This window comes from Echinops telfairi, unplaced genomic scaffold (genome assembly GCF_000313985.2).
Source record: "Echinops telfairi isolate 266 unplaced genomic scaffold, ASM31398v2 ScPeMD7_7424;HRSCAF=8462, whole genome shotgun sequence".
In the NCBI taxonomy this organism is placed as follows: Eukaryota; Metazoa; Chordata; class Mammalia; order Afrosoricida; family Tenrecidae; genus Echinops; species Echinops telfairi.
The window spans coordinates 75,496,617-75,524,370 of record NW_022111324.1 but is presented as its reverse complement, the minus strand read 5'-3'; the positions used below and the strand labels follow the sequence as shown (position 1 = coordinate 75,524,370).

The 27,754-nt window shown below is 39.6% G+C and overlaps 1 protein-coding gene across 1 annotated transcript in view; it reads left to right on the top strand.

Moving 5' to 3' along the window:
* Positions 1-1,579: 1,579 nt before the first annotated feature.
* Positions 1,580-27,754, top strand: part of ACBD3 (acyl-CoA binding domain containing 3) — a 45,887-nt gene continuing 19,712 nt past the window's right edge. Inside the window, exons 1-3 of the mRNA XM_004699948.2 lie at positions 1,580-1,894; positions 22,824-22,965; positions 24,463-24,603. Of these exons, the coding sequence (XP_004700005.1) occupies positions 1,609-1,894; positions 22,824-22,965; positions 24,463-24,603 (569 nt within the window). The 5' untranslated portion in view covers positions 1,580-1,608. The remainder of the gene's footprint in view (positions 1,895-22,823; positions 22,966-24,462; positions 24,604-27,754) is intronic.

Here is a 27,754-nt window from a genome sequence, read left to right as displayed (position 1 = left end):
TAATGGCCTTCTTTATTCTCCACCCGCTACTCTGCACCCGGCATGGCCCGTTTGGCTCAGTGCCCACTTTGTTCTCGGACCACCGCTCTGCATCCATCAGGAATACACCCAGAACCAGGAAGACACCTTACATTCCAGAAACCTGGACATACCTGTATCTCCCAATCCCTGACTACTTTACGTTACATGGACTCAAGACAGCCCAGTCACATGTTCCCTGGCCATATAAGAACCACCTCTGTAGCCTGGGGCACGACTCCCTGGCCCAAATACTATGGACCGTGGAACTTCGCCCAGGCTGGGTTTTTCTCCCCAATAAAGCGTGTTTGTTCTAATTCGCCTGATTTGGTTTTGGGCGCCTCTCGACTACCTTACAATATGCAATACAAAAATTATGCTTTCAGACTATAAACACCTTGTATCAGGAAGTTAATAAAACTTTATAGTTTTGTGTGTATGCTGTTTATGGATTTTAACTTTCAAACATATTAGCAAGGTGGTTAGACTGTTTTTCTGGAAGATGTTTTAAAATGTCACTGGTGGGAACTGGAAACAGGGAATACAGGATGGATGATCCCTCAGGACCAGTGGTGAGAGTGGTGATACTGGGAGGGTGGTGGGAAGGTGGGATAGAAAGGGGGGACCGATTACAAGGATCTACATATAACCTCCTCCCTGGGGGATGGACAACAGAAAAGTGGGCGAATGGAGACGCTGGACAGTGTAAGACATGACAAAATAATAATGACTTGTAAATTATGAAGGGTTCGTGAGGGAGGGGGGAACAGGAGGGAAGGGGAAAATGAGGAGCTGATGCCAAGGGCTCAAGTAGAAAGCAAATGCTTTGAGAATGATGATGGTAACAAATGTACAAATGTGCTTGACACAGTGGATGTATGGATGATTATTGTACGAGCCCCCAATAAAATGATTTTTTAAAAAGTCACTAGTGATTTAGATACACTCACTATCCTATCTAACTTTCAGCTCTTAAGGGCCCCACAAATTGTAAGAGCTTCAGTTATTGCAACACTAGGATCCGCTCCTGCGTACAACCATCTCAGAGCAGCCAACGACTTACGCGGAAGCCTGTTTCCTCTGAAAAAATATAGTAGTTACACTGCATTTCTTCAAAGATGCAGAGGAGAACAAACAATCCCACCTGAACCTTAGGGCGCTTGTCTAGAGCACAGTTCTCCCCGCTGCCCAGACCCCAAGTGGACCCTGCCAGTCACGGCCAATGCTGCCCAGACCCCAAGTGGACCCTGCCAGTCCCGGCCAATTCCAGGCCGCTGCCCAGACCCCAAGTGGACCCTGCCAGTCACGGCCAATTCCAGGCCGAAAGGAGCGACGAGGGCGGCCGGACTGAGGGAGGGAGGTGCAACCGCGGCCAATCAGGAGAAAGCAAGGTCGCGGGTGGGCGGGGACTGCACGGAGAGCTCCGAGCGGGACCGGTCGGGGAGTGGGCGGGGCCCCAGCGCCTTTCCCGGAGCCCGCCAGCGTCCTCAGCAGCGGAAGTTCCGGTGTCGGTGAGTGGAGGTCAGAGGTCAGCAGGAAGTCGATACGTGGCCGCCGCCAGTCCCCGCTGAGGAGGCGCAGTAGCCGGAGATGGCGGCGGTGTTGAACACGGAGCGACTCGAGGTCTCTGTGGACGGCCTCACGCTAAGCCCAGACCCTGAAGAGCGGCCTAGGGCGGAAGGTGCTCCGCTGCTGCCCCCGCCACGGCCGCCGCCTTCCCCTCGGGGAGCCGGCCGGGGCCCGGGCGCTGCAGGGGATCCGCGGGAGCCCGGGGAGGCGGCGGCTGGGGGCGCGGCGGCGGAGGCGCGGCGGCTGGAGCTGCACTGGGGCTTCGAGCTGGAGGAGCTGTACGGCCTGGCGTTGCGTTTCTTTAAAGGTGAGCCGGCCCGGTCGCTCCCGGGCCTCTTCCCGACCGTGGAAGCGCGGCCCGGGCTGTGCCTTCGCGGGTGACTGGGCCAGTCTCACCCGCACCCATCGCGGTGACCGGAGCAGGGCTCCGCCCTTGGGGGCACCCGAAGCTGTCACTGTCCGCTCAGCCCCCAGGTCGCCCTTGAGGGGCCTGGTGCGGTATCTTGGTTTCGCACTGCCGAGTCCCTCCTCCGCGAGGTTGCCAGGGCATTTTACCCGATTCAGTACCTCGATTTCCACGATCAGGGTGTTCGTGTGCGTCATCCCCCAGAGGTACCAATTTCAGGGATGCCTTCTTAAAGTCGTTCTCCTTTTCCTGTTTCTCCTGGCATGGGCAGCAGGCGTTTCTGAGCTTTCCGTTATTTCCCATAGTGGAAGAAGTGTTTCCATCAGATCCATTGCCTTCTCTGTCCTGCCATCGAGGGAGCTACAAACTCTAATAGGACTTACCGCAATCACCTGGCACGAATAATGAGGGAAGGAGAAGGAAGTCATTACTAAGCCCCCTCCGACTTGGCATCTATGTTCTAGCAACTTGTAGATGGTTGAATTTTTATCATGGAAAAGTGAATTCTCAAGAGTCAGGACTATGAGTACCCCTGGCTTCTAGCAGAATTAATAAGAAAATGTCTAAGAGCAAGATAGTAGAGTGTGGTGGTTTTTTATTGGATGATTCACTTAGTCAAATGGTGCTGATGATCACATGATTTTTTTTTTTCCAGTGGCAAAGACTGGTAAGAAGTTGGTCCCTTAAATCCTTAGCGATCTTTAGATCTCGTGGGGTAGATGGGTAGGAAGTGATATCTGCAAATGAGACTTTAAACGTGGTTGCTAAGCTCTGTATACATTCCAGAACAGCATATTTGTGACACTTTTCCTGGAGGTAGTACTTTTTTGGAGTGCATTTAAGGGTACTTCAGAATGTAATTAAACGATAATAAAATGTTTCTGCGAAACCTTTTTTTGAAGCCTCTCTCATTTACTACCTGGTTTAGTTTTGTTTTATTAAAGCTATTTGTTTCTTAACACTATAACTTAAATTGTGTGAACTACTGAGAATTCCTCTTTAAAAATTTTTCCAAACAAATGATCATTCCATCTTAATTTTTTAAACTTACCTTTGAAAAATTTATTGTCATTACACAAGTGAGGTCAGCCCTCTGTGCACCAGGTAGCTTGGGGAATTGATAATAGCTAATGAATTTTGGATGGTTGACCTATAGGTCACTGGTTTGAATTTAGTTTGCAGCAGTAATGATATATGAAGGGGACTTCAAAAAGTCTGTGGGAAAATTGAGTGAAAAGCTAGTGGAATTTTTTCATGAACTTGTATTTTTGTTAAAATTTTTATAAAAATGTGACATGTGCAATTCATATAATCCTACATTAAAATTTTAGTTGTGGGACTTAGTTTTGTAGTATTCAGTAATAGTAAAGATATGTAGCAGAGGTAATGAATGATTTCATTTTCAGAACCTGTCTTCACATTTGAAAATGCTAATGTTTGCTTCCAAAGATTTGAACACTGTATAATGTGCAGTACACTTAGTTTTACTTTGGGAGGCAGGAACATCTAGAGAATTGACGATTCTAGTTATCATGTAAACTTCTAGGCAATTAACATTTTCCTTCCAAGTTCAGTTTCTTTTTTTTTAAAGAAAGGAAGTAGATTAGAGGCCTCAGATTTCAAATTCAGCCGTCTATACCTAGCAGATTATTTCAGCATGTTTATTATGTGGTAAGAATTCGTGACCATTTAATTTGGGGGCCTAATTTTCTAAGTCACCTTAGAGAAAAAAAGCTATGTTGATGTGTATGGTTCACTCAGTTCTTAGATTAAGCTCTTAAAGCAATGTCCAAGTGCATATAAGGAAAAATAGCATGATGGCAACAAATGTACAAATATGCTTGACACAAAGGATGGATGGATGGATTGTGATGAGTTGTATGAGCCCCCAATGAAATGATTTTTTTAAAAGGAGAAATAGCACCAGAGCAATTAAAAGCCTCCTTTTTGCATGGATCATTACATCAGTTAGCAATGAAGAGGCAGTTAGTGTAAGAGATGTTTAATTCAGGAGGGGAGAAGCGCAGGTCCAAAAGCACTCAAGAACTGTGGGAAGTAGGGTAAGGCAAGTGTTGCCATTGCGTTAGTGAATAGATCTTTCTAGCAGAACACTTGTGTTTTAATCAGCCTTGCATTGATTTTTATTTAATAGATCATTATTTTTGTGATTCAGTACCATTGGTTTATAAGAATTACCAATAACATTATGTATTTTCTTAGGCTGTGGAGTAAATAAGCATGGATAACTTTTCTATCAAAGATGGGTTGGGAATCGAACCCAGTTTCTCATCCCAGCTACGTTAAAGTTATAGGCCAGTGGTTGAATCCATTATATCTAGTCCTTACCCTACATTTTGTGGAGATAAAAGTAAAATAACAGATGAACATACAGGTTAGTGTGAGTGTCTTAATTACCTAGTAATACCATTAAAAAAATCTCACAGTTTGGGAGGCTGAATGTGTAAATCAGGGTCTTGGCCTTGTCAGATCTTTCTGTGGGCATCTCTGGTGTCTGCTGCCACTCCTCGGTGTTCCTGAGCTTCCAGACCCCAGCCATCTTATCCTCCTCTATCGTCTGTTGTTTTCTTTAAAAAAAATTTTTTTCATCTGTTGTTTTCATGACACAACTCAGAAATGATTAGGATTAGGAACCACTCCACTCACTTGATTGACATAACAGAAGAACTACCGGTTGCCAAACAGTCATATTGATAGGAACAAGGGTTAAGACTTACACAAACCTTGTGGGGAATACAACTCAATCGGTTACAGTATTTTGTCATCGACATTTTCTTTTTTTGTTTTTTTTTTCATCTACATTTTCTTTAATAGACATTTGTTGAATCCTTATTTTAGAGCTAGCATCACAGTAAGGATGTATCAACCCTATAATGGTTTTCTGAGGCTGAATCTTTATAGGAACAGATAGCTCAACTGTATCTTGAGGAACAGCTATTGTGTGTGAACCACTAATCTTGCTGTTAGCAGCCCAACACTTCCTCTACAGCACCACCCAAAAGTAGAAAGCACCCCCCTAAACAAAACGAACTCACTGCCATGGAATCAGTGCTGACTCATAGTGACCCCATTTCTGTTTCTGAGACTGTTTACTGGAGTAGAAAGCCCAGTCCTTTTTCCCCACGGAGCTGCTGGTAGTTTTGAACTGTTGACCATGAGGATCTGAGCCAAATGCATAACCACTATACCATCAGGGCTCCTAGAGGTAAAATAGAAAGTCTAAAACATTATTAGGTCAGTTAGCTGGCCTATTGAATCTCCCATGAAACCATAACTCTAAACCTCCTTATTAAGGAACCTTATTCCACGAGGTGGTTGGTTATATATAACACAGCTTGGTGAAATGTCTTAAGTCCTTTGAACTATTTTATAATTGGGTTATGTGTCTCTTGATTTTAAGTTGTGAGATTTTTATTTGTATATTTAACTCTTAGATTATTTTCAAATATATATGGTTTTTAAATATATCTTTCCATTTGGTGGCTTGACATTTCCCGTTTTGTATCATAATTTTTTAAAAAGCAGTTTGTTTAAGGATTCAAATAAGTTCTACACCTACAAGTAGTTTTTCTCTTCTATTTGCTCTTGCAATTGGGTAGTTTGGTAGATTTTCTTGACCACATCTCTGTCTTTTACGTATTCCGCTAATTTCCTTTACTGCCATTGGGTATCTGGATCTAAGATAGATTTGATCAGATTTAGATTTTTTGTTTGTGTGTGTATGTTGGGGGGGCAAGACTGCTTCATGCCACAGCATGTGCTATTTCAACCATGAGGCAGATACATTTGAGTTTAGTTTTTTCAGTGATGTTAGGAGCCATTGATAATTAATGTCTGAATCTGTTCATTCACTAGGAGTTTTAAAATTGTAATACTCTAATTGTCTTCCCTTCACTAGAACAGTTTCCTCATCTATTATTTGGTTTCTCTGGAGTACAACTCAAGTAGGAAAGAAAAGATAAATGCTTTTAATTTCCATATAGTCGTTTTCGAAATAATGAGTTGCTTCTTTAACTTTCTCAAAAGGTGACAAAGGTTTCAGGATTTCATATGATTTCTTACCTCAAACCAGGAGTCATTTCTTTTGAGTAGGAAATGGCATTTGAAGATTCATGCTCTGAGGACTTGGGGGCAAGAGGGCATTTCTCCTGGATTGGTCATTGTTTTGGTGCATTTTCAGTAGCCCGATCTAGGGAGTATGAGGGTGAGGATAAGGCACTGGGCACAGCCCTGACCACCTCCGGCTACTCTAGAGGAAAGGTGAAGCAGCCAACTCCACCTCCGTGCAAGGATGATACCTATGAAGCAGAGGTCAGGTATGCCTCCACCACTTCAGATAGGGAGCTCTGTGTGCTCTGCTGATGGTTCTGCTTTTGTGAAGGGCACAGGACTCTACCTGCTTCTGAGGTGGCTCAATTTTATATGCAGTGGAATAGCAAAACTAACCAATCCCTGTGTTTGAATTTTTGATACCTACTTTGCATGCTCACCCAGTCATTTGGTGGGAATTACAATGAACCACTCGATGGCAGTGAGACAAAGATTGTGTATAGAAGAGCCATGCGAAGTAATTTCACTTAGCATAGGCCACTCTTTTTTATTTTTTTATTTTTTATTTTTATTCTTCTAATCACCCCTTATGTACATGCTAACCGTGTTAGCATCATACACACCTGAATCATACATGCCTAATATCATCCTTGCCTTCCTTTCCCCATGCCTAATATCCTCCTTGCCTTCCTTTTCCAAGACCCATTGGACTATTAAATGGGAATCTTCCCATTTCCCACTTCATCTTGAGACACACACTCATGAAAGCTTGTAAACTTATCGCTCCCCAATTTAGATAGCCCATTTTCAAATTGCTCATTTCCATCAACTCCGTACTCTAAGGATACAAAGCATGTTCCTTAATGTGCTGAATCTTCATTCCAGTTGGAACGTTGAGCATCTGTATCCATAAGCCAAGTACAGCTCAGTGCAAGCCTTCAGAATTCTAACAATGTACAGCAGCTCAGTGTCAAATATCTTTCTCTTTTCATTCAATGAGGTTCCGGTCAGTTTAGCCCTAGCCATCCAAGTTAGATCAAATGGATACCAGCAGGTGTTAACACACACCTCCCTGTCTGTACTACTGAGCAGCTGACCTCTTCACACACTCTTAAAGTCCCAGCCCCTTGACGTAGGTTGTGCCAGTAGGCTCAGTATATGCACAACTCTTTAAACGTCAGATCAGGAAGTGATGTGTTATAGTCTGTGAAAGACGAAAAGAAGCTGTATGTGGATTTGGAAAGACTTTATTCTCAGGGTTTGTTTGCTTTTTTAATCAAAATTTTAAAAAACATTCTGTTTTTTAATGAAATCGCAACAGCAGCATTGCTGTTGATTACACAGTTATATTACTAATAGCAAAAGAGGCAAGCATATGGAAATCCTAAGATGATTCCTTTTCACTAAGTAATCTTACGTAAACTTAGGTTTATGCCAGAACTTTATAAATGGCATAATTAGTGCTTAAAATACTATACAGCTATAAATTCATTGATAATATGAGGGGACTTCAAAAAGTTTGTGAAGAATGGAGTAAAAAAAGATCGTTGACTTTTTCCATGAACTTTTAAAAGTCCACTTGTTTATATAATTAGCATACACAGCTTAGACTTGGATAGTCTAGCCTCGGGTAATTTCAAGTGTAATTATTATTACCTGCTATTTTGGCAGCAATGGTGGTTCAGAGTGAGTCCTTCCAGACTCAGGTTTAAGTTCTAGCCTGTGAATCTCAAGCACAGCAGCCACCACCCATCTGCTTCGTAAATCAGCTAGTTAAGACCCTGTGGATCACGATAGCCAAAAATGCACCCTGATCATGGGGATGGTGCAGGATTAGGCAGCATTTAATATATTGTGCATGGGACTGTTACGAGTTGGGGCCAACTTGATGGCAGCTAACAAAATACATTAAAAACATCTCCCATTTCAACCATCCATATCTATTTTTAATTGTTCGTGAACATGTTTTATGTGCTTTATTTTTTCCTCCTGCTGGGGCCATTTTACTGTCACAGAAAGTAACATGAGTCTAAGTGGGCTCATTGACACCCAGCAACATTTCCTTGTAGCCTTTTGAAAAGAGGATGTTGCTTTTCAAGATATACTTTGGTTTTACCATCATGTTTAATTTGATTATCAATAAACAGCTAGATTAGAAATAATTTCCACCCAGACTTTTGGAGGTATTCCATTGTTTTCTAGCTTTCATTATTCCTTTTACAAAGTCTAGTTATTCCAGTTATTTCTGAACTTTTTAGATTTTTAGCTCTAGGTACTCAGAAATTTATTAATTATTGCATTTTTGCTTGTTTCAGTCTAGACTCTGTCCTCTATTTCTGGGCAATTTTCTTATTCTTTGGTAGTCCCCTCCCCCCCCTTTTCTCTATGGTGCTGTTACTATTCATATAATTGAGCTTCTGGCTTGAATTTCTAATTCTCTTAATCTTTTCTCCCTTGTTTTCCGTGTGTGTGTGTGTGTGTGTGTGTGTGTGTGTTTAGGAAATAGCCCTAGTTTCTCCAATTTATCTATTAAAAGTCAGCCTTTGTTAAAAAAAAAAAAAAGCCAGCCTTTGTTTTTTCTAGAGTTTCTTGGACTCTAGTGACATGTTGGATTATGTGTTAGATTGTTAGCCTCAAGGCCAGCAGTTCAAATCCACCTGCTGCTCCATTAAAGAAATATGAGGACTTTCTACTTTCATAAAAATGTATAGTCTGAGAAACCCACAGGTAGCAGGTCTACCTGCGCAGTGTGGTCTCTGTGAGTCAGAATTGACTTGATAGCAGTGAGGGTAACAGGGGCAAGGTAGTCAGCCACCTGTCTGTCTCAGAAACTCAAACTTGCTGCTATGAAGTTGATTCCGGTTCCTAGTGACCCTATAGGAAAGGGTAGAACTCCCCCTGTGGATTTCCGAGACTATAACTCTTTATGGGAGTAGGAAGCCCTATCTTTCTTCCTTGGCTGGTGGTTTCAAACTGCTGACCTTGCAGCTCAATGCATAACTACTATGCCACCAGGACTCCTTTTATGTTTAGCTAGAAGTTTAGATGCCTTTTGAAACTATGTGACTTTTTGAGTGTACTTTTTCCTCTACTCTAGGGATCTGCAAACATTTTCTAAAGAGCCAGATAATAAATGTTTTAAGCATATTCTTTAACTCTTTTGCTTTCTTTTGTTTTTATTACATTTTGTTTCATAACACTTTAAAATTGTAAATCCACTCTCAGCCCACAAAACGACCTTGGGTGGAGTTTGTGGGCCCCTACTTTAATCTGTCTCCTGTAAGTAAACTTGACTTAGCGTCACTATTATTTTTATTAGTCTTCACTGTTGTAGAAACTGAACTTACGATTTCTGCTGAACGAATGCTAACCCATGCTCTCTTTTAAAATTGAGAATTGCAGTGGCTTATGTTGTAGTTACGCTTTTCCAGTGGTTGTTTTATTCTTACGGACAGTCAGAAGGATGTTTCACACTTACCATCTGAAATATAGCTCTGTGATTTCTCTCTAAATGTTTGTTTGTTGGTTGCTATAGAACGTGGAATTCCAAAATTGATTAGATAACTTTGTAATAACTCCATTAAGTATGGGATCCTAAGTACTTTCTACCAAGACTAAAATAAAACTTTCCTCTAAGAATATGGCCTGGTTGAAGGTTTTTCAGTTTCAGTATGGCCTATTCTATTTATGCCAAACCCAAAACCAAATTCATTACCATTGAGTCAGTTCCAACTTACAATGATCCTATGAAACTGGGTAGAACTTCCGAGGATTTCCAAGACTGTAAATCTTTATGAGAGCAGACAGTCTCATCTTTCTCTCACAGAGCTGCTGGTGGGTTTGAACCACTAGTCTTGTGGTTACCAGCTCTGTTAAGGCTCCTTTCTATTGATGCAGTTAATAGTAATTTGTATGCAGCTAAGCACAGTAGTTTTTTCCTTGCTAACTATGTTTGTGATGATGAAACCGGAAATAATTTAGAAGATAATTGCTCTTATTTAAGATAAACAACAACAACCTTGTGCTCTGTTAACCAGAGCTACCCAAAGAATAAGACAGAGATGTAAGCATGGTTTGTAATCTGCTGATTATGTAGACCGTAAAGGGTTTTCATGTAAAAGCCTAGCCAACATGATGTTGGTAACTGTATTTAAAATCACTGGGATTAGCATTCCGTCTTGGAGTTAGTCTTTTCTTATGAGAGAATAGTCTTAATTTAATCCCCCAAACTGAAAGTTAACCTGACTTCCTAAAAATGTGTGTTAAAAAATAAAATGTGTGTATATTTAACATGAAGATATATATATACAACGCATATACTCGAGTGTAAGCCGACCTGAATATCAGCCAAGGCACGTAATTTTACCACAAAAACTGCATTAAAAATGTGCTGGAAAACTCGGCTTATACACGAGTATATACAGTAATTATGAAGGAGCCCTGATGACAGTGCTTCAGCGCTCAGCTGCTAACCAAAAGGTCAGCGGTTTGAATCCCACCAGCTGCTTCTACAGAAGATGTGACAGTTTGTTTCCATAAAGATTTGTGGCCTGGAAAACCCTGGGGATGCAGTTTGCTCTGTATTATTGGGCCACTATGATTTGGAATTCACCCTGTGGGAGTGGGGCTGGGTTATGCTGTTTGTTTGCTTATTGGGGAAAATGGCAAAATAAATAATAAGGAAGAAAATAAAATCAATCATAATAATTGCTAACAATAATAATTATTGCTAACATTTCAGTATGTTTCCCCTTCGCTTGATTTTTTTAAAAGCAAATTTGGTTTACAATTATTAACGACGATTTGAAGATTCAATAAAGGAAGGGTGATTTAGGCAATTCTTTGAGCTCTTATATAAAAGTTTCTATGAAGATGTCAGTATAGTTAATGAAAATGGATATGCTGTCTGCTCATTCTCATTGAAATTGACCCATAAAGTAAATTTTTTCTCATTCGATTTCTGTGCATGGAATCTATTCTTTGGAATTGAGACCTGTGAACTGTCTTTGGAGTTTATGTTAGGGAACATAACTACTTGACCAGAACTAACATTTAAATGCAGCTTTTCTTTAAAAAAAAAATCTCATACATATATAATTCTGTCAGTTGTGAAAAGGACAGATATTAGCATCCCACCCCCCTAAAACTCACCCTATCTATTGATGAGTCACATTTTAATGATCAAGGGTAAACTAACACTTTGCTAAATGACAGGTACAGTTAGTTTCCTTATGAGTGTTTACTCACCATCTTCCATAGCCCCCTAGTTTACACTACCAAATGTTTGAAATAAAGAAGTATATTTATCAACTGGTAGGAAATTGACCTTCCCCATTAGCAAAAAGCAATGGCAGCATTTTACAAATGGTTTTGGAGTCGTCATAGGTGAAATTTTTTTTCATATTCTCTAGCCTGGTTATCAGTAGAGAATGGAATCGTATCTTCAGCAAAACCCAAAGAAAGAAAAATCATTGTGTTTGAGCATTGCTACATTATATCACTAATCAGAAAAATGCTTGCTCTTTCAATGAATAATGTTTTCATATAGTTTTACCCTTACTGATAGTTAGGTCAAGCCAAAAGTGAGCAAAACCTCTGGACTGCTAACTGAACAAGCTCAAAAAAAGTTCCCTCTCTGTATTTATCCCCAACTATTTTTCAGGTTTACCACTCCTTTTTTAAAATCATTGCCAGCAACATATTTTCCTTTTATAAGGCTCCAGGTAAGATGACACAGTCAGGCTATTGCCTTTGTCTTTTTTGGTTTTAAAGAACAAAACTTCTTTCAACTAAAAGATTAAAATCTGAAGTTGGAGCAATTTTTCAGATCATAATACAGCCACCAGGACCTTTTCTGAGGAGATGAAAGTGAGAAGCAACTTGTACTAGACTGTATTTCTCTGATCACCTTGATGTAATTAACCATAAGAAAACTCTTAGTGATTAATATGTGCAGTATTAAGTAAATGCCAAAGGTTATAAGAACCTTTAAAACTGGAGAAAACCTTTTTGGCAGGTAGTGTCAGTACAAGTAAACTTATTTCAACAGAGTTTTAACATCTTAGAAAGTAGAATTCTAGCTAGCTAATTTTGTAAGAGAAATCTTACCTACTTAAACTTATTTTTTTAAGGAAAGAGTTGTATGTTTAATTCTTAGCCCAGGTTCTTAATTTTTTATTTTTCACACTCTTTCGGGGTCTTGAGCCCTGGTGGTGTAGTGGTTATGCGTTGGCCTGCAGTCTGCATGGTTGACAGTTCAAAACTACCAACTGCTCCTACTCCTATGGTAACCATTGGTCAAGTTTGGTTTCATTTTTTTTAGTAGTTTTCTTAATATACTGTTCATATATCATACACTTCCATAGTTAAGTAAGTCACTTTTTTAAAGAGTTGTATATACATCACAATTAGTTCTAATGCTCCCTCCCCCTCCTGCATTCATTGTTTGCTCCCCACATCCCCACCCTCCCTACTTCCCACCCCACCCTCACATCCCCAATAAACCAATCCACCAGTTATTATCTCCATGCATATACTCCTGTTCTTCTCAAACTGGGAAACACACAGAAACAAACAAAAATTAAAACAGCAAGAAGAAAATAATAATAATACAAAGATAAAAATAAAGACAGAGTAAGAATGAAAAGACTACCATCAATATTTAAAGACCCAGAGAAGAAATTTCTGTTGTGGAACAAATGAGAAATATTTGAGCCAGAGCAAATTCAGGTGGACCAAGAGGGAGATCAACTGACCAACTATCATACCATGATTCGATCCACAATAACCAAGTTTACAGTAGTCCTTGTCTGATAGTAAAGCTGTTTGAGTTCCTTGTCTGTGGCTAGAGGGGATCTACCAGAGGCTTAATCTGACTAGGTAATCCTGCAGATGGATTTTGAGTACCCACTGTCCTCCATAGCCTCCTACAAAGGAGGCTTGATAATTTAAGCTCTGATACTTTCCTTCATCATATTTGGGTTTTGTTATAATCATCTTTGGATCACACAGACTGGTGTGCTTCTTCCATGTGGACTTAGTCGACTTTCTCACTTAATGGCTGCTTGTTTGAATACAAGTTTTTAAGACCCCAGACACTATTCCAGTTGATAGACACCATCTGCTTTTTTTGCCACACTTTGTTGTATCACCCTTATCTTCAGTGATTTCTAAAGAAGGCCAGTATCAAGCAGGACCGTGTTATCAGAACAAATTGTTCTTGGATTGGGGCTAGAATTAAGTAAGAGCCCAGAATCCATCTGCTTATCCATGGGTTATGAACGATTCTGGTTCACTTTAGTGACATAGAATTTAAGATACTGTTGATATGAGGAGTTTATGTGAGTATAGTCCAATTTCAGCATGCAAGTCATGAGTTGTTGCTTTGTACAGATTGGTTTCTGGTTTTTTTTTTTTTAATGTATTGCTTTCTTTTTATTTTTTAAAAAAAATCATTTTATTGGGGGCATGTACAACTCTTATCACAATCCATACATCCATCAATTGTGTCACGTACATTTGTACATTTGTTGTCATCATTATTTTCATTCTACCGAGCCCTTGGTATCAGCGTCTCATTTTTTTTCTTCCCTTCCCCCCTCCCTCCCTCATGAACCCTTGATAATTTATAAATTATTTTTTCATGTCTTAAACTGACCAATGTCTCCCTTTACCCACTTTTTTGTTGTCCATCCCTCTGGGAGGGGTCTATAGGTAGATCATTGTGATCGGTTTCCCCTATCTCCCCTCACCTTTCCTTTACTCCCCTGGTATGGCTACTCTCATTATTGGCCCTGAGAGGTTTATCTGTCTGGATTCCCTGTATTTCTAGCTCTTATCTGTACCCATGTACATGCTCTGGTCTAGCCAGATTTGTAAGGTAGAATTGGGGTCATGATAGGGTTCCTGCAACCCTTCTGTAAGGGGATGTCCAGTTGCCTACAGATGGACTTTGGGTCTCTACTCTGTGCTTTCCCTCTTTCACATTTATATGATTTTTTGTTCTGGGTCTTTGATGCCTGATAACTGATCCTATTGACACCTCCTGATAACACAGGCTGGTGTGCTTCTTCCATGTGGGCTTTGTTGCTTCTGAGCTAGATGGCCGCTTGTTTATCTTCAAGTCTTTCAGACCCCAGATGCCATCCCTTTTGAGAGCCAGGCACCATCAGCTTTTTTCACCACATTTGTCTATGCAACTGCTTTTGCTTTCAGTGATCATGTCGGGAAGGTGAGCCAGGTTAATAGAATACCAGGTTAATACAACAAAGTGTTCTTGCTTTGAGGGAGTACTTGAGTAGAGGCCCAAAGTCCATCTGCTACCCTAATACTAAGCCTATAAATATATGTACATCGATCTATTTCCCCATCATCATATATAAATATATTTACATATGTACATGCCTGTATTTAGACCTCTATAAATTCCCTTTGCCTCCTAGTTCTTTCCTCTGATTTCCTTTGACTTTCTTCTTCCCACTATCATTCAGCCTTCATTTGGGTTTCAGTAATTCTTCTCAGTTACATTACCCTTGATCAAGCCCTCCCTACCAGGCCTCCTACATCCTCCTCATAGTCGATTTTAGATCCCTTGTTGTTCCCTTGTCCCTGAGTTTGTTAATACCCACTTCCTTTCCCCCACCTCCCCTCTCCCATGTCCCCACAGAACCGTGGGTTCCGTTGTTTTCCCATTCAGATTGTTTATTCCGCCTGTGTTAGGGTTCTCTAGAGAGCTAAAACCAAATTGTTGATAATATATTTATTTATAAAGATAATTAGATATATAACAAGAAATGAACTGTTAAATCATATACAGATAAATATATAATACAAGAAATAAAACAGTTAAATGATAAAGCACTACAAATGGCTCAATGCAACTCACTCCTGTGAGAGAGAGTTGTGAGAGACTAGCAGTCCTTCAAGTCTAGTCTGCTGCCAGATCTTCCTCTGTTTATAGAGAGAGCTAGGCTATGTCAGCACTGCAGCCAATCAGAAGGCAGGTCACCAACTGCCAGCCAGGTCACCAACTGCCAGTCCCCAGCTCCAGAGATGTCTTAAAGGGACCTCAATTTACAGCGACACAGTCCACAGGGTAGGCATCCCACAGGTAGTGTAGCCTTTAAATTGAGGCACAGGACAAGCAAGGCAGCCGCACATTGGTCCAATGATCAAAGAGCGAGAGACAAGAAAGGCGAGACTCACCAAGCCATTTATCTCTCTGCCCTTCAGTTAATCCCACTTGTGTTTATCGGCCAGGCTGGCACAATAAACTATCTCACCGCCTATCTTATCTAGATAGACCTGCAGAAATAATATGCACAAAAACAAGACAGAGCAAAACAAAGCAACAAAAACAACAACAAAACCAACCAAAAAAAGAAAAGAAAAGCTTATAAATAGTTCAAGGTCTGTTTGTTGACCTTTAGGAGTGTCTTCTGGTCAAATCTGATGGGGTGCCACACCCTGGTCCCAAAGTCTAATTTTGGTATTCTTTGGGGACTTGGTTGCTCTGCTCCCCTTGTTGTTCCGTTGCATGCCCTTAGTGTTTTGCCTTGGTGTTGTGGGGTCAGATCAGGCACAATTCCCGCACTGTGTCTCCATGTTGTCCCCTGTAGCACTAAGGGGCAGTGAGGGACGTCGTGTCTTGTAGTGGGGCCACCCCTGTGGTCCTCTCTCTGCATTGGCTGCTCTGAGTGGGAATATCGTACTCAAGGCTTGATGGGCCAGGATGTGTTCCACTCTCTCTTCCTCCTCCTTCATTTGCTCCTGTGTGCTCTGATCAGATATGTCCCTCTCCCTGAGCTGTAGCTTCAGTGCTGTCCTCTGAAGTGAATTCTGTGGGGAGAGTGGGCTGTCCACGTAGTTGGGATTGGGGCCGGCTCCTCAGACCTCTCTATTGGTTCCCTGCTTCATGCCGGTATGTTGTATTACGTCTTGGTACACCGGGTTGAAACATGGTCTCTGTCTCTCTCTGTCTCTCTCTCTCTCTCCCCCCTGTGGAGATACAAACAATACCCTCCCATCAGGTGGGTTAATGCCCTGTTCCCCCACTATCCATGCCCCCCCCCCCTTTTTAGTTGTCTACCGTATGTATTCCTGGATTTGGTCTGGCCTTTGCCATCCTACCTGGACCTCACTGCAGCAATGTATGTATACAGTAGCTTTTCCCCTATGCCCGTTTGGCATTTTTAAGCTTAGCTCAGTGGACTCATGTTGTACTTGTCCTTTTGTGCTTGGCTTATGTCACTTAGCATAATTTCCTCCAGTTCTTCCCATGCGGTGATGTGCTTCATGCGTTCATCACTGCTTTTTAGGGACGTGTAATACTCCATTGTATGTATGTGCCACAGTTTTTTAATCCATTCGTCTGTTGATGGAAATTTGGGTGGTTTCCAACTCCTTGCAATTGTGAACTATGCTATGGTGAACATTGGGGCACAGATGTCTGGCCGTGGTTTGTTTCTTGCCTCTTCTGGGTATATGCCCAGTAGGGCAGATTGATTTCTTAATTGATCAAGCTCTGTTTACACTGAGTATGGGGTTGGTGCTAGGGGAAATTTTTCTGTAACATTTCTTACAGTGCACATCTTTTGATACTTTTCCCTTCATATTTGGATTTTTTTCATAACTCACATCTCCTGTGAGTTTAAAACCTGTTATATTAATGCAAGGGGAGCATTAAGGTGCTAAATATATGGTGGTTCTGGGTTCTCTTTCATTGGACATCCACTAGGACAAGGGTCCCACCCAAGGTCCAATGACCGCTGTTTCCACAGTCTGGGGTGGCCATCCTTTGCTTCCTCTCCCATCAGAGTACTTCAGTCCTAAGTCCAAGGGTACAGGTAGTTTTGAGGTAGGACCCAGTTTATTCAGCGAGTTTCCACGTTGAGTCCTTCTGGTCTGACCCTTGGGGGATGCTATATTGCCTGTAAGGCCAGGGTCTAAGGTTATCATAGTGTTTAGCCCATGGTGTGGTTCATCCAGGGTTGGGTAGAAACATATTCATAGTGCCTACTCAGGAACATATCATTGGGTTTATTCTTCCCTTAGGTTCCCTACATTCATTGTTTAGCACCCTTTCCCATGTGAGGTTGCCCCTCCCTATTTGCCCACCATGCTCATCAACAGAATTATCAGTACTTCCTCTGAAATGTAGATGATCCCTTCCCCTGGTCTTAATTTGATTTTGCAGTAAGGTTCTCCCATTCCTGTGGAGGACCTGTTGGTTTATCACAGCCTGCCTCAGTGTTGTATAGCAACAAGTGGATGGACTTTTCCCTTTTCTGCCTTCTTGAAGGAGTGATCCCAGCCAATATGAGGTCTCTTCTTTTGAGATGATTCTTATGAAGTGCACGTAAGGGATTCATGGCCTGTAGGCAGACTTTCCACCATTTTGTTTGTGAATTAGTCTCTAAAATTTGTTTAATTGGTCTTTCTCCTTATAGTAGTAGACTCATACAATATTTGTCCATTTCAAAATACACTTATTTACTTAAAGTAATAATGTGATTTTAATAGGGCAATGAATCCTTAATGTCTAGCACAATGATTTATACACAAGAGCTCAGTATTTATTAAATTGAATGAGTGATTAAAACAAGACTTAGTGTATTGTTCAGTAGTGATGGAAATAGCATCCTAGAAGTTAGACTTTTAAATTGGGAATTGCCTTTAATTAGTAAATACAGTCCCCAAGGATGGGTTCTTTTCCTACATCTGTCAAATTTGTAAGTCAAAAACAAATTTGTACTTAACATCCGTTTGTTAAAAGTTTGTCATGGTGTACAGTGCAGTGCACCTTTCTTTTCATCTTTTTATTTATCATTTTATTGGGGAGCTCTTGCAAATCTTATGACAATCCATCATTCAGTTGTATTAAGCACACTTGTACATATGCTTCCATCAACATTTCCAAAACAGTTTTTTATACTTGAGCCCTTGGTATCAGCTCCTTTTTTTCCCCCTCCCTCGACCATCCTCCCACCCTCGTGAACCCTTGATCTGTTATATATTATTGTTGTTATTTCGTGTCTTACACTGTCTGTTCCCTCCCTACACCCACATTTCTGTTGTTCGTCCCCCTGCGGGGTGGGCTGTGTAGCAAACCTTGTGATGAATTCCCCCACAGTGTACCTCTCTATGCATAAAAAATTAAAGAAAAACTTCTAGATACGCTAACTACATTTAACATAATACAGTGATATGATGTTTTGATGTATATCACAAGTAGTGCCCATTTGTTATTACAAATCATTTAATGGACCTAAAATTTTAATATAATAGATTTTGTAAGGGCGGCTTATAACTTCAAGTTGTAAATCAATTGGGTGTTGCTACTCCAGGAATTGTCTATATTAAAGCATATTAATCTTGGTTCAGAAATCTTTAGCGGAATGTCTGCAGTCTGTGTAGTTTAGTGGTATTGTTGCTCAGTAGCAATGGATAAGAAGCACTGGTGGTGATGGCATGCAAGTGTTGAACTGCAGACCAAGTGCTGTGAACCCACCAGCTGCTCCTCGAGAGAAAGATGAGGGGATGTACTCCCGTAACGATTTACAGCCTCAGAAATCCACAGTGATAATTCTACTCTGTTCTGTAGGGTCACTGTAAGTTGGAATTGACTCGATGGCTATGAGTTTGTTTGCTTTTTTTGGTTGGGTGGGTTAGAGTCAACTGATGGCAATGAGTAGGTTTTCTTTTTACCTAACAAATGGCAAATTCAGAGGTTACAGATTTGTTGGTTGCCATTTTTATTAAAAGTGCCATAATGTCTTTTTAAAATAAAATACTTCATGAGATTTTTTTTGTGCCATACAGGGAATAAACTTGCCAATTATAACTGTCAAATACTGTAGATTATAAAACCTAAATTGATATTCCCCCAAAGAATCCAAATCCACTGCCTTCAGTTGAGTTCTGACTCAGAGACCCAATAAGACAAAGTAGAAGTGCTTCCTAAGGTTCCCAGGAAGGTAAATCTTTCCAGGAGCAGGCAAACCTTGTCATTTTTTGCAGCGTGATTGGTCATTTTGACTGGTAAACCTAGTAGTTAGCAGCGCAGTGCTAACCCACTCTACCACTAGGGGCACTCCTTAAACGGATATTGGTGTGGGAGGCAGATGCATCTTAAGATTGATGAAATACATTATTTTATATAGTATTTTGTGACTTTCCACTATTTCCTTTAATTGCCTCATTTATACCAAAGGATGAATAAGCCACATGACTTCGTTATTCCCTTATTGATGAACTTTTAAGTTGTTTTCAGTAGCGAGAAAGCAGTACTGTATCTGCCTCTTTGTACCGAGGAGACTTCAAAAAGTTTTCCACTAACTTTTTGGAGCCCCTTTGTTTATATTTGTGAGTACTCATCAAGGGTAGATAATGAATCTTGGAATTCCTGGGTGTTAGGACATTGGTGTTATTTACTCTGAAGTTGACTATGAGTCGTGGTGATCTTGTTTAACACAGCAAAACACTGCCTGGTCCTCTTCCATCCACACACTCAGGTAAATGTGAGCCTGTGGATAGAGGGTTTCTCTTATTGTCACTAGCCCTCTCTACCAAACAGGTGGGACTTTTCTCTTTCCTGTTGATGTGTCCAAAGTAAACAAGTCTTGCCACTCTTACATCCAACATAAAATTTGTTAATTCCTCTCACAGCCCATAGTATATTCAATATTTTTCAGCCGACAACACAATTCAGTTGCACCACTTCTTTGGTATTCATTTTTTTGGCTGACTTTTAAATGCATAAGAAGTCACTGCAAAGATAATGGCTTTTAAAAAAATGCTTTATAAAAAAGGTATTTTTGCAGCAAATTTTTCCAATCCAAAAGTCATTGGATTTCATGACTGCCTTCTATAGGTATTGCTTGTTTGAGTCAAGTAGAATGAAAGCCTTGACTGTGGGGGACCAGCCGCCACAGCCGATAGGATCAAGTAGAGGTGGTAAAACTGAAAGATAAAATTAAAGAGACAACAGACAAGGCATGCAAGGGCTCACCTCTTCCATGGACTCTGGAACCAGAGAGTGTGCGCAAATATATTCTCTAACAGGCTTATATAATCTCAGGGCATGCAAGCCACGGCATGTACATACACAACAGGAAGAGGTTATGCTAAAGCCATACACGTAACAGGAAGGGGAGGCACTAGGGGCCTACGCCGACAGAAAGGCACATACTCAATGAGGTAGGCAGGTTCTAGAGTTAAGATGGCTGCTTAACCCTGGCTGTCCCTCAGCCGGCTTGACATTAGGTATCCCTGAGCTTTTCTCTAGGGGAACAATCTGTGATCCTTATCGGAACAATCTGTGGGCTGTACTTAGGATGGGGTGGACAATGGGGTCTGCTTTAGTTAGGAGAATGTGACTCTAATTCATCTCCAATTCATAACCATGAAGGCCTTCCTCCACCATTCTTCCTCCCAGATTCTTAATTATGAGTGTAGAGAATTTGTCCACATACACTTTCATCCTGCTTCTCAGTTTCCCACACTTGACAACTTCAATTTCTTCACCATTCATCTTGATAATGTTTATTAGTCCAATTGTAAGGATTTTCATTTTCTTTTTGGTCAGATATTGAAAGCCGTAGTCTCTGACCTTAATCAGTAAATGCTTCAAGTTATCTTCACTTTCAGCATGCAGAGTTGGGTCATCTCCGTATTGTACAGGTAGGTTGTTAAGTCTTTCTCCAGTTCTGATATCACATTCTTCTTCATATAGTCCAGCTTGGTTATTGTTGATCAACATATAGAGATTGAATAAGTATGGTGACAGGATACGACCTTGTTGCATATCTTTACCAATTTTGAACCATTCTGATCCCCTTGTTCTGTTTGAACACCTTTTTGATCCACGTACAGGTTACACATGCACCACAATGAAGTGTTTTGGAATGCCCAGTCTTAGTAATGTTATCCATAATTTGTTAGGATCCGTGGTAAAATACCATACGTTTAAAATATATTACTGTAATTTTGGTGAAACTTGACATTGTGCTGTAGTGGATTGTATATAGATAGGGCTGCTAACCGCAAGGTCAGCAGTTTGAAACCATCAGCCACTCATCCACAGGTGAAAGATGAGGCCTTCTATGTCTGCAACAAGTGACAGTCTTGAAGACCCACCAGGTAGTTCTGTTTTGCTCTGGAGAGTGCCTATGAGTGAAATTGACTTGGTGACATCAGGTTAAAGATTTTGTTGTAGATTGTCCCATGCCATTGGTTACAATATATTGGGTCAATATCCTCATTTCCATTCTGCTTGTTCTGTTTCCATTGGTACAGGTTCCCTTCCCTCCCATTCTTATCTTTGCTTTTGGGTAAATATTGACTATTTGGTTCTCATATGGTTAATTGTTTAAGGAAGCTACTGTTTCTTTTATGAGCCATTACCTACAGAAATATCTTCCATTCACCATTCAAAATTTAACGTAGGGCAATATCGTCTTAGAGGTTCTAGTTTCTATCAGTCTAGTAGATCTGGCCTATTTAAGAATTTGAGTTTTCTATTACATTTTTCTTTTATTTTATGCTATCTGTTATGTCTCTGATCAGAATGGTTGGTAGCCAGATACCATCTAATTCTTCTGGCTTAAAGTTAGAGGATGTTGTGGTCTGATTGTTATTTTGTTTTTGTTTGAAATTTGGTATTGTTGAAATCAACCAATAATAAGTGCTATCATTAAACATAATTATCCTCTGTAAAGATTTCCCCATTTACTAAAATCACATTTCATATTTTGAATATTGGTGGTAATCTAGTCTTTATAGATTAAATTGGCTTTACTTATAATTGCCTTTATGGAAACCTATCAGGCCAACTATAATATGTAGAAAGGAAAAGGATCACGTAATTACTATTAATAATATTATTAGGTCTATGAGATAGTAGTAGAATTCTTAAGTAGAATTCTTAATTCTTTTAAAAAAATCATTTTGTTGGGGGCTCATACAACTCTTATCACAATCCATACATCCATCCATTGTGTCAAGCACATTTGTGCATTTGTTGCCATCATCATTCTCAAAACATTTGCTTTCAACTTGAACCCTGAATTCTTAATTTTTAACAAACATAATAAATACTTCCTTATGAATGTATACTAAGTGTACCTTAATATCTGAGTTGAAATTTAAACATAGGCCAGTCTGGCTCCAAAGTTCCTTCCACTGGATCATGTAGCTTCAGTGGGATGGAGAAGTTTCGCATATATATGATGATGTTAAAAATCATATAAATTTATGGCTCTTTCCACATTAAAAAAAAAACACAATTTGCGTGTGATTCAAGTGGAAATTAATAGAATGAATTGGTTTTCCATTCGACAATTCATACTTATTTTATTTTCACATTTTTAATGTGTATGAAATGTGCTAAGTGATACAATTGTGTATGTATGAGAAGATGTCAAAAATAAGTGGACAAACCCCGTATCTTTCAATAATTTTTTTCAAGCCCCCTTGTGTGTTTGATGGCAACTTAATAAATTTCTATGTAGTGATTTTAACATAAATATTGGTGCCTCGGTCCTTTTTAAAACAAGTGATTTGTATAAAGGATTTCTGTCTTAGATTCTGATTATAAAAGTTTAGGAATTGAAATTAAAACTTGCTGTAAAAGTCATTATAATAAGAGTTTATATCCACCATAGGCAGATTGTGACATGCCTTATGGCATGAATTCAGAATATAATTCTGAAAATTGTTAAATTTTCAGTGCTGATTTTTTTCACTGTCTTTCTTTATCTTCTAGAAAAAGATGGAAAAGCGTTTCATTCAACTTATGAAGAGAAACTAAAACTTGTGGCACTGTATAAGCAGGTTCTTATGGGCCCATACAACCCAGACACTTGTCCTGAGGTTGGATTCTTCGATGTGCTGGGAAATGATAGGAGGTAACAGTGTTTTATTGTGTAATGAGTTTAATGAGAATAGTGTTGAGAGGGATAAGAAATAAATTGCTTAGGACTTAAATAACTGGTTCATTAGCTTAGGATAAGAATGAAACATTTTTGCTTGCACTGTATGGAGTCTTCAAAAGGTTATGACTAAATATTCTGGAAGATATGCAATCATCTGATTATGAGCGTAAAACAGCACAGCTGAATTTGATTCTTCTTAACAATGTTAAAAGCAACCTTTTAAAATAAGTGGTAAATAATTTGTGTGGGACACACACGGGGTGCACCCCCGGATAGCGGAATTAGACATACACCTACACACACACACACAGCTATGTATTTAATTTTTTTTAAAAAAACAACCATATCACTTTCAAAGTACTCTCCATTTTACTAAATACATTTGTCAAATATGCGATTCCATTCTTGGAAACATTTTTCAAATTCATCTGTTTGGTGACTGACAGCAGCACCTCCCTCATTTTTTTCTTCACCTCTTCACTGTTACACAATCTTTTCAGACCCTCTAAATCAGTGGTTCTCAACCTGTGGGTTGCGAAGTACCAATTTTATGGTTGGGGGGTCACCACCACATGAGGAACTGTATTAAAGGGTCATGGCATTATGAAGGTTGAGAACCACTGCTCGAAATAGAAAGTTTGATTAACAGTCTGACCTGGTGTAACGAACTCCAAATGCACTCACTATAAGTTGATGTTTTTGTCTGTTTGGGAAGTAGCCAGACATCCTCAATGAGGTTTGTCATCAATTGACATTTCACCTTTTTTGAAATGAGAAAACCACTTGTCCACTTGAGTTTTTCCCATAGCACTGTCCTTGTAAGCTGTGTTCAATATCACAGCAGTTTCTGCAGCACTTTTCCTGAGCAGGAAACAAAATTTCACAGCCCTACGCTGTACTCCGAAGTTGGCCATCACAACAAAAAAGTTCGAGTGAAACTGCCTTTACAAAAAAATTCACTGTAACCAGAGAGAAGCTTCCCAGGCAACGCCACTGGTTGCACTAACTCAGAGCTAGTTGCTCCATACTTGCTTAGCGGGAAAAGTACATAATTATGAAAGCTGCTCTGCCCAGCACAGTTCTTTTTTTTTTTTTTGGTACCCCCTTGTACAAAAGTAATTGTTATCGGGACAAAGAGCGTTCTAACAAGAACACATTTTTTAAATTCTGTCCAGGCCAAATACGTATGAGGAAAATAAAACTTTGATACCCTTTTGCTAGCATAGGAATTATAATAGAAATGAAGTTATAAGTAGCTTTTTGTGGTTCACACCAATAAACTTGGATTGTATGTAGTGTACCTAATTTAGTAAGTTTGCATGTTTGTTGAAAGTTTCACATTTTGAGCCTATGTTTATAGTAGAATCAGATTCTTCATTTTGGTTATAATTGAGAATTGTTCATAATTAAGTTTAGATCAAATTCTTATTTAGGTAAGACGATTAGATCACTTTCTTGGTGTTCTTGCAGGAGAGAATGGGCAGCCTTGGGAAGCATGTCAAAAGAAGATGCCATGGTAGAGTTTGTCAAGCTTCTGAATAGATGTTGCCATCTATTTTCAACGTATGTTACCTCCCATAAAATAGAGAAGGAAGAGCAAGAAAAGAAAAGGTGAGGTATGAGGGTACAGAATTCTTAATTCCTGTTTACCCCAGTACAGTGATAATTTTTCCCTACAGAGTGTCTGTACTTAGATCATATATCTACTTCCCTTGGATCCTTACTTAAGCAAACTGTTCAAACTTCTTGACGTGGGCAGGTAATTATGTTACTGGTTTGGGGGTACTGTTTCTTCAGGCCATACATTTAAAAGAGCCCACCCATACATCGTGGCAGCATTTCATTTGCCCTTCTACACTGAGTTTTTGACCGAACCCCATGATGAACTCAACTTCAGCTTCCTGCCTACCCTGTGGACTGACACATGTAAATAACCCTTGCTGGTGTCTCTTTGGGGTTTCTAGAGTATTCATGCACCATTTCACGGTTATCAACTCTATGTAATCATTCCTGTTTGACTCTGGCTCTCATAAAGCTCATTAATCTTTTTAAGGATTTGAGGGAATACTGCTGAATGAGCTATTTATTTCATGGAGTGCTCTGTTGTGATTATGAATTCAACAAAATTACAGCTGACATCTGTGATGAAGTGAAATTACTTATGGTTCTTCTACTCATATCTTTGTAACTTCCACCAAGTGATTGGGTGGGACCAAGTAAAGAGTGTGTGAAACAACTAATGGAGGGGATTGAACAGTTTTGCCATTCTACCGGGTTTATAAGTGAGCATCTCAGCAGCAGGAAGAGAGAATCCCATTACCAGCAAGAAAGAAGACCCACCATCAGAGCTTCTGTAAGATCCTTGTCTGAAGTGGCAGAGGCACCGTGGAGCAGCACTGAAATCATGAGGCAGAGCTTGTTCCATGGACCTTTCTGACCCATGGAACAAGACAGACCAGGGGACCATGTGGCTAAGAAGTCGATTCTGTGGGCGAGAAGGTTGGTGTGTTACACTAGGGTTAAAGAAGTTGGAGGGTGGAGGCATCTTTGACCTCTGCCTCTTAGGAATCATCCTTGGGCAGATGTGGAATCAGATTCTTTTTTTTTCTTTGCGTAATTAGAGGAGGCCACATATGGCCCCTGTGCTGTTCCCTCAATACTATATTATCTAGAGGTTGTATTTTCAACAACTCTGAGGATCTAAAACTGCTAGGTGACCAGAAAGATGCTGTAGAAAAAATCAGTTTTACCCTCATATTACATTATACTTTAGAGAAACAATTGCTTCTCTAGTATTCTACCAAAAACTACATTAGAAATAACAGATTAGAAGGAAAAATAAATTGATAATGGGGGAGACCACAGGGACTGTGGAAAATAGACAAGAATTTTTAAGAATGAAGCTATATGAGGGTGAACTTTTCCATTACTTTACCTGACATAGTATAATTTTTATGTTTGTAGTTGTAACCCCTGAGTCACCAAGAGACAGCACTAAAAATAATATATTTTTGCTTAAGAAGTCAGGAAACAGCTTAGTATATTTTCAGATTTTTATCTTTTTTTCAGAAGAAAAAGCTGTTTTATAAGAAAAGAATGAGGTGCTTTTAATTGGGAGATTGATTTATATCAATAATTGGCTTCTATAAATTATATTAATGTTACATCAGTGAGGTATAGCTATAATGTATTTGGATTTGTGTCTACCTTACCTTTTAAATTCTTATTTTAATGGTAAATATTCAGATTTTTCTTAAACATTGCCCAAAGTTGCTATTCAATTTAATATATACAATAATAAAATATTCAATTTATTTAAAAAGTTTGTGAAAGAAAAAAAAAGTTTGTGTAAGATTCCATTATTTTTTAATTACATTTTTCTACCAACTTTTTGAACCCTCATAAAACTGCATTTTGGGAGGTGGGGGAGTTTCTCTGGATGAATTTTTTATCTAGTATTCTCTTAAAGAATTCGTTAAATGCTTCTTTTAGGACATTAAACACGCACTTTACCTGGGGTCTTAATGGGGAAAGGGAAAGGGAGAGGCTCTTGCAGATTCCCAACGAAACATGAGATGGACACCATGCTGACCAGTCTTACCCTTTTGTTTGGGGTTTGCTGAACGAATAGCATTTTCCTTATTGAACCATCTGATCTCAGGATCTTTACCCCAAGAACCTTGAGATTTCAGTTTAAAGACATGCTGAAATCTTGAAAGTAGTAGCACACCCTCCAACCTTGTAAAACCTAGCTCATTTATATAGGCAGAATGATTCATCTCTCAATGTTAGATAGCTAGATGTTTGTGGAAGATATTATTATTGCTTACCTCATTTACTAGGAAGAGTTAAATAGGCCTGCAGGGACACATGAGAATTATAACACTAGCTCTCAGTCAAGTCTTACACATTTAATATTTGCCTGTTGAAAGCAATGTCATCAAAGCAAATCAAACAGGTTTTACTGTTTTCCTCACAAGAACATTAATATTACAGAGAACTTAAAACCTGAAAATTTTTGTAAAGAAACAGTTTTTAAACTGCATTTTTTTTTCTCTATGAAATTATACATTTGACCTGAGAATTCTTTTAAAGAATTTAAGACTAGAGTTTCTCTTTCTTGGAATGTAGGCTCTGACTTGTGGGACATCCTGCCCAATACCAGCTCTTGTGTTAAAAGTAGAGTAGGTTAATAAAGGCATATATGCAAAACCAATACCCAACGTTATTCTCAAAGGAGAAAGATTGAAAACATTCCGCCTAGAGCAGATGTCCTCAAACTACGGTCCGCGGGCCACATGCGGACCGTCAAGGACATTTATCTGGCCCGCCAGGTGTTTTTGCCCCATTTGTTTTTTTACTCCAAAATAAGATATGTGCAGTATGCATAGGAATTTGTTCATAGTTATTTTTTTTAAACTATGGTCCGGCCCTCCAACGGGTCTGAGGGACAGTGAACTGGCCCCCTGTTCAAAAAGTTTAAAGTTTGAGGACTCCAGCCCTAAAGAATGGGGATGAGACAAGAATTCGTGCTACCAACACTCTTAATCAGTATCTTGCTGAAAATTTTAGCTAGAGCAATAAGGCAAGAAAGGAAAATAAAGGAAATTTAAATTGGAAAGAAAAAAGTAAAACCATTCTTCGTTTCTTTTTTGAAATTGTTTTATTAGAGACTCATACAACTCTTATCAAAATACATACATACATCAGTTGTGTAAAGCACATTTATACATTCATTGCCCTCATCATTCTCAAAACATTT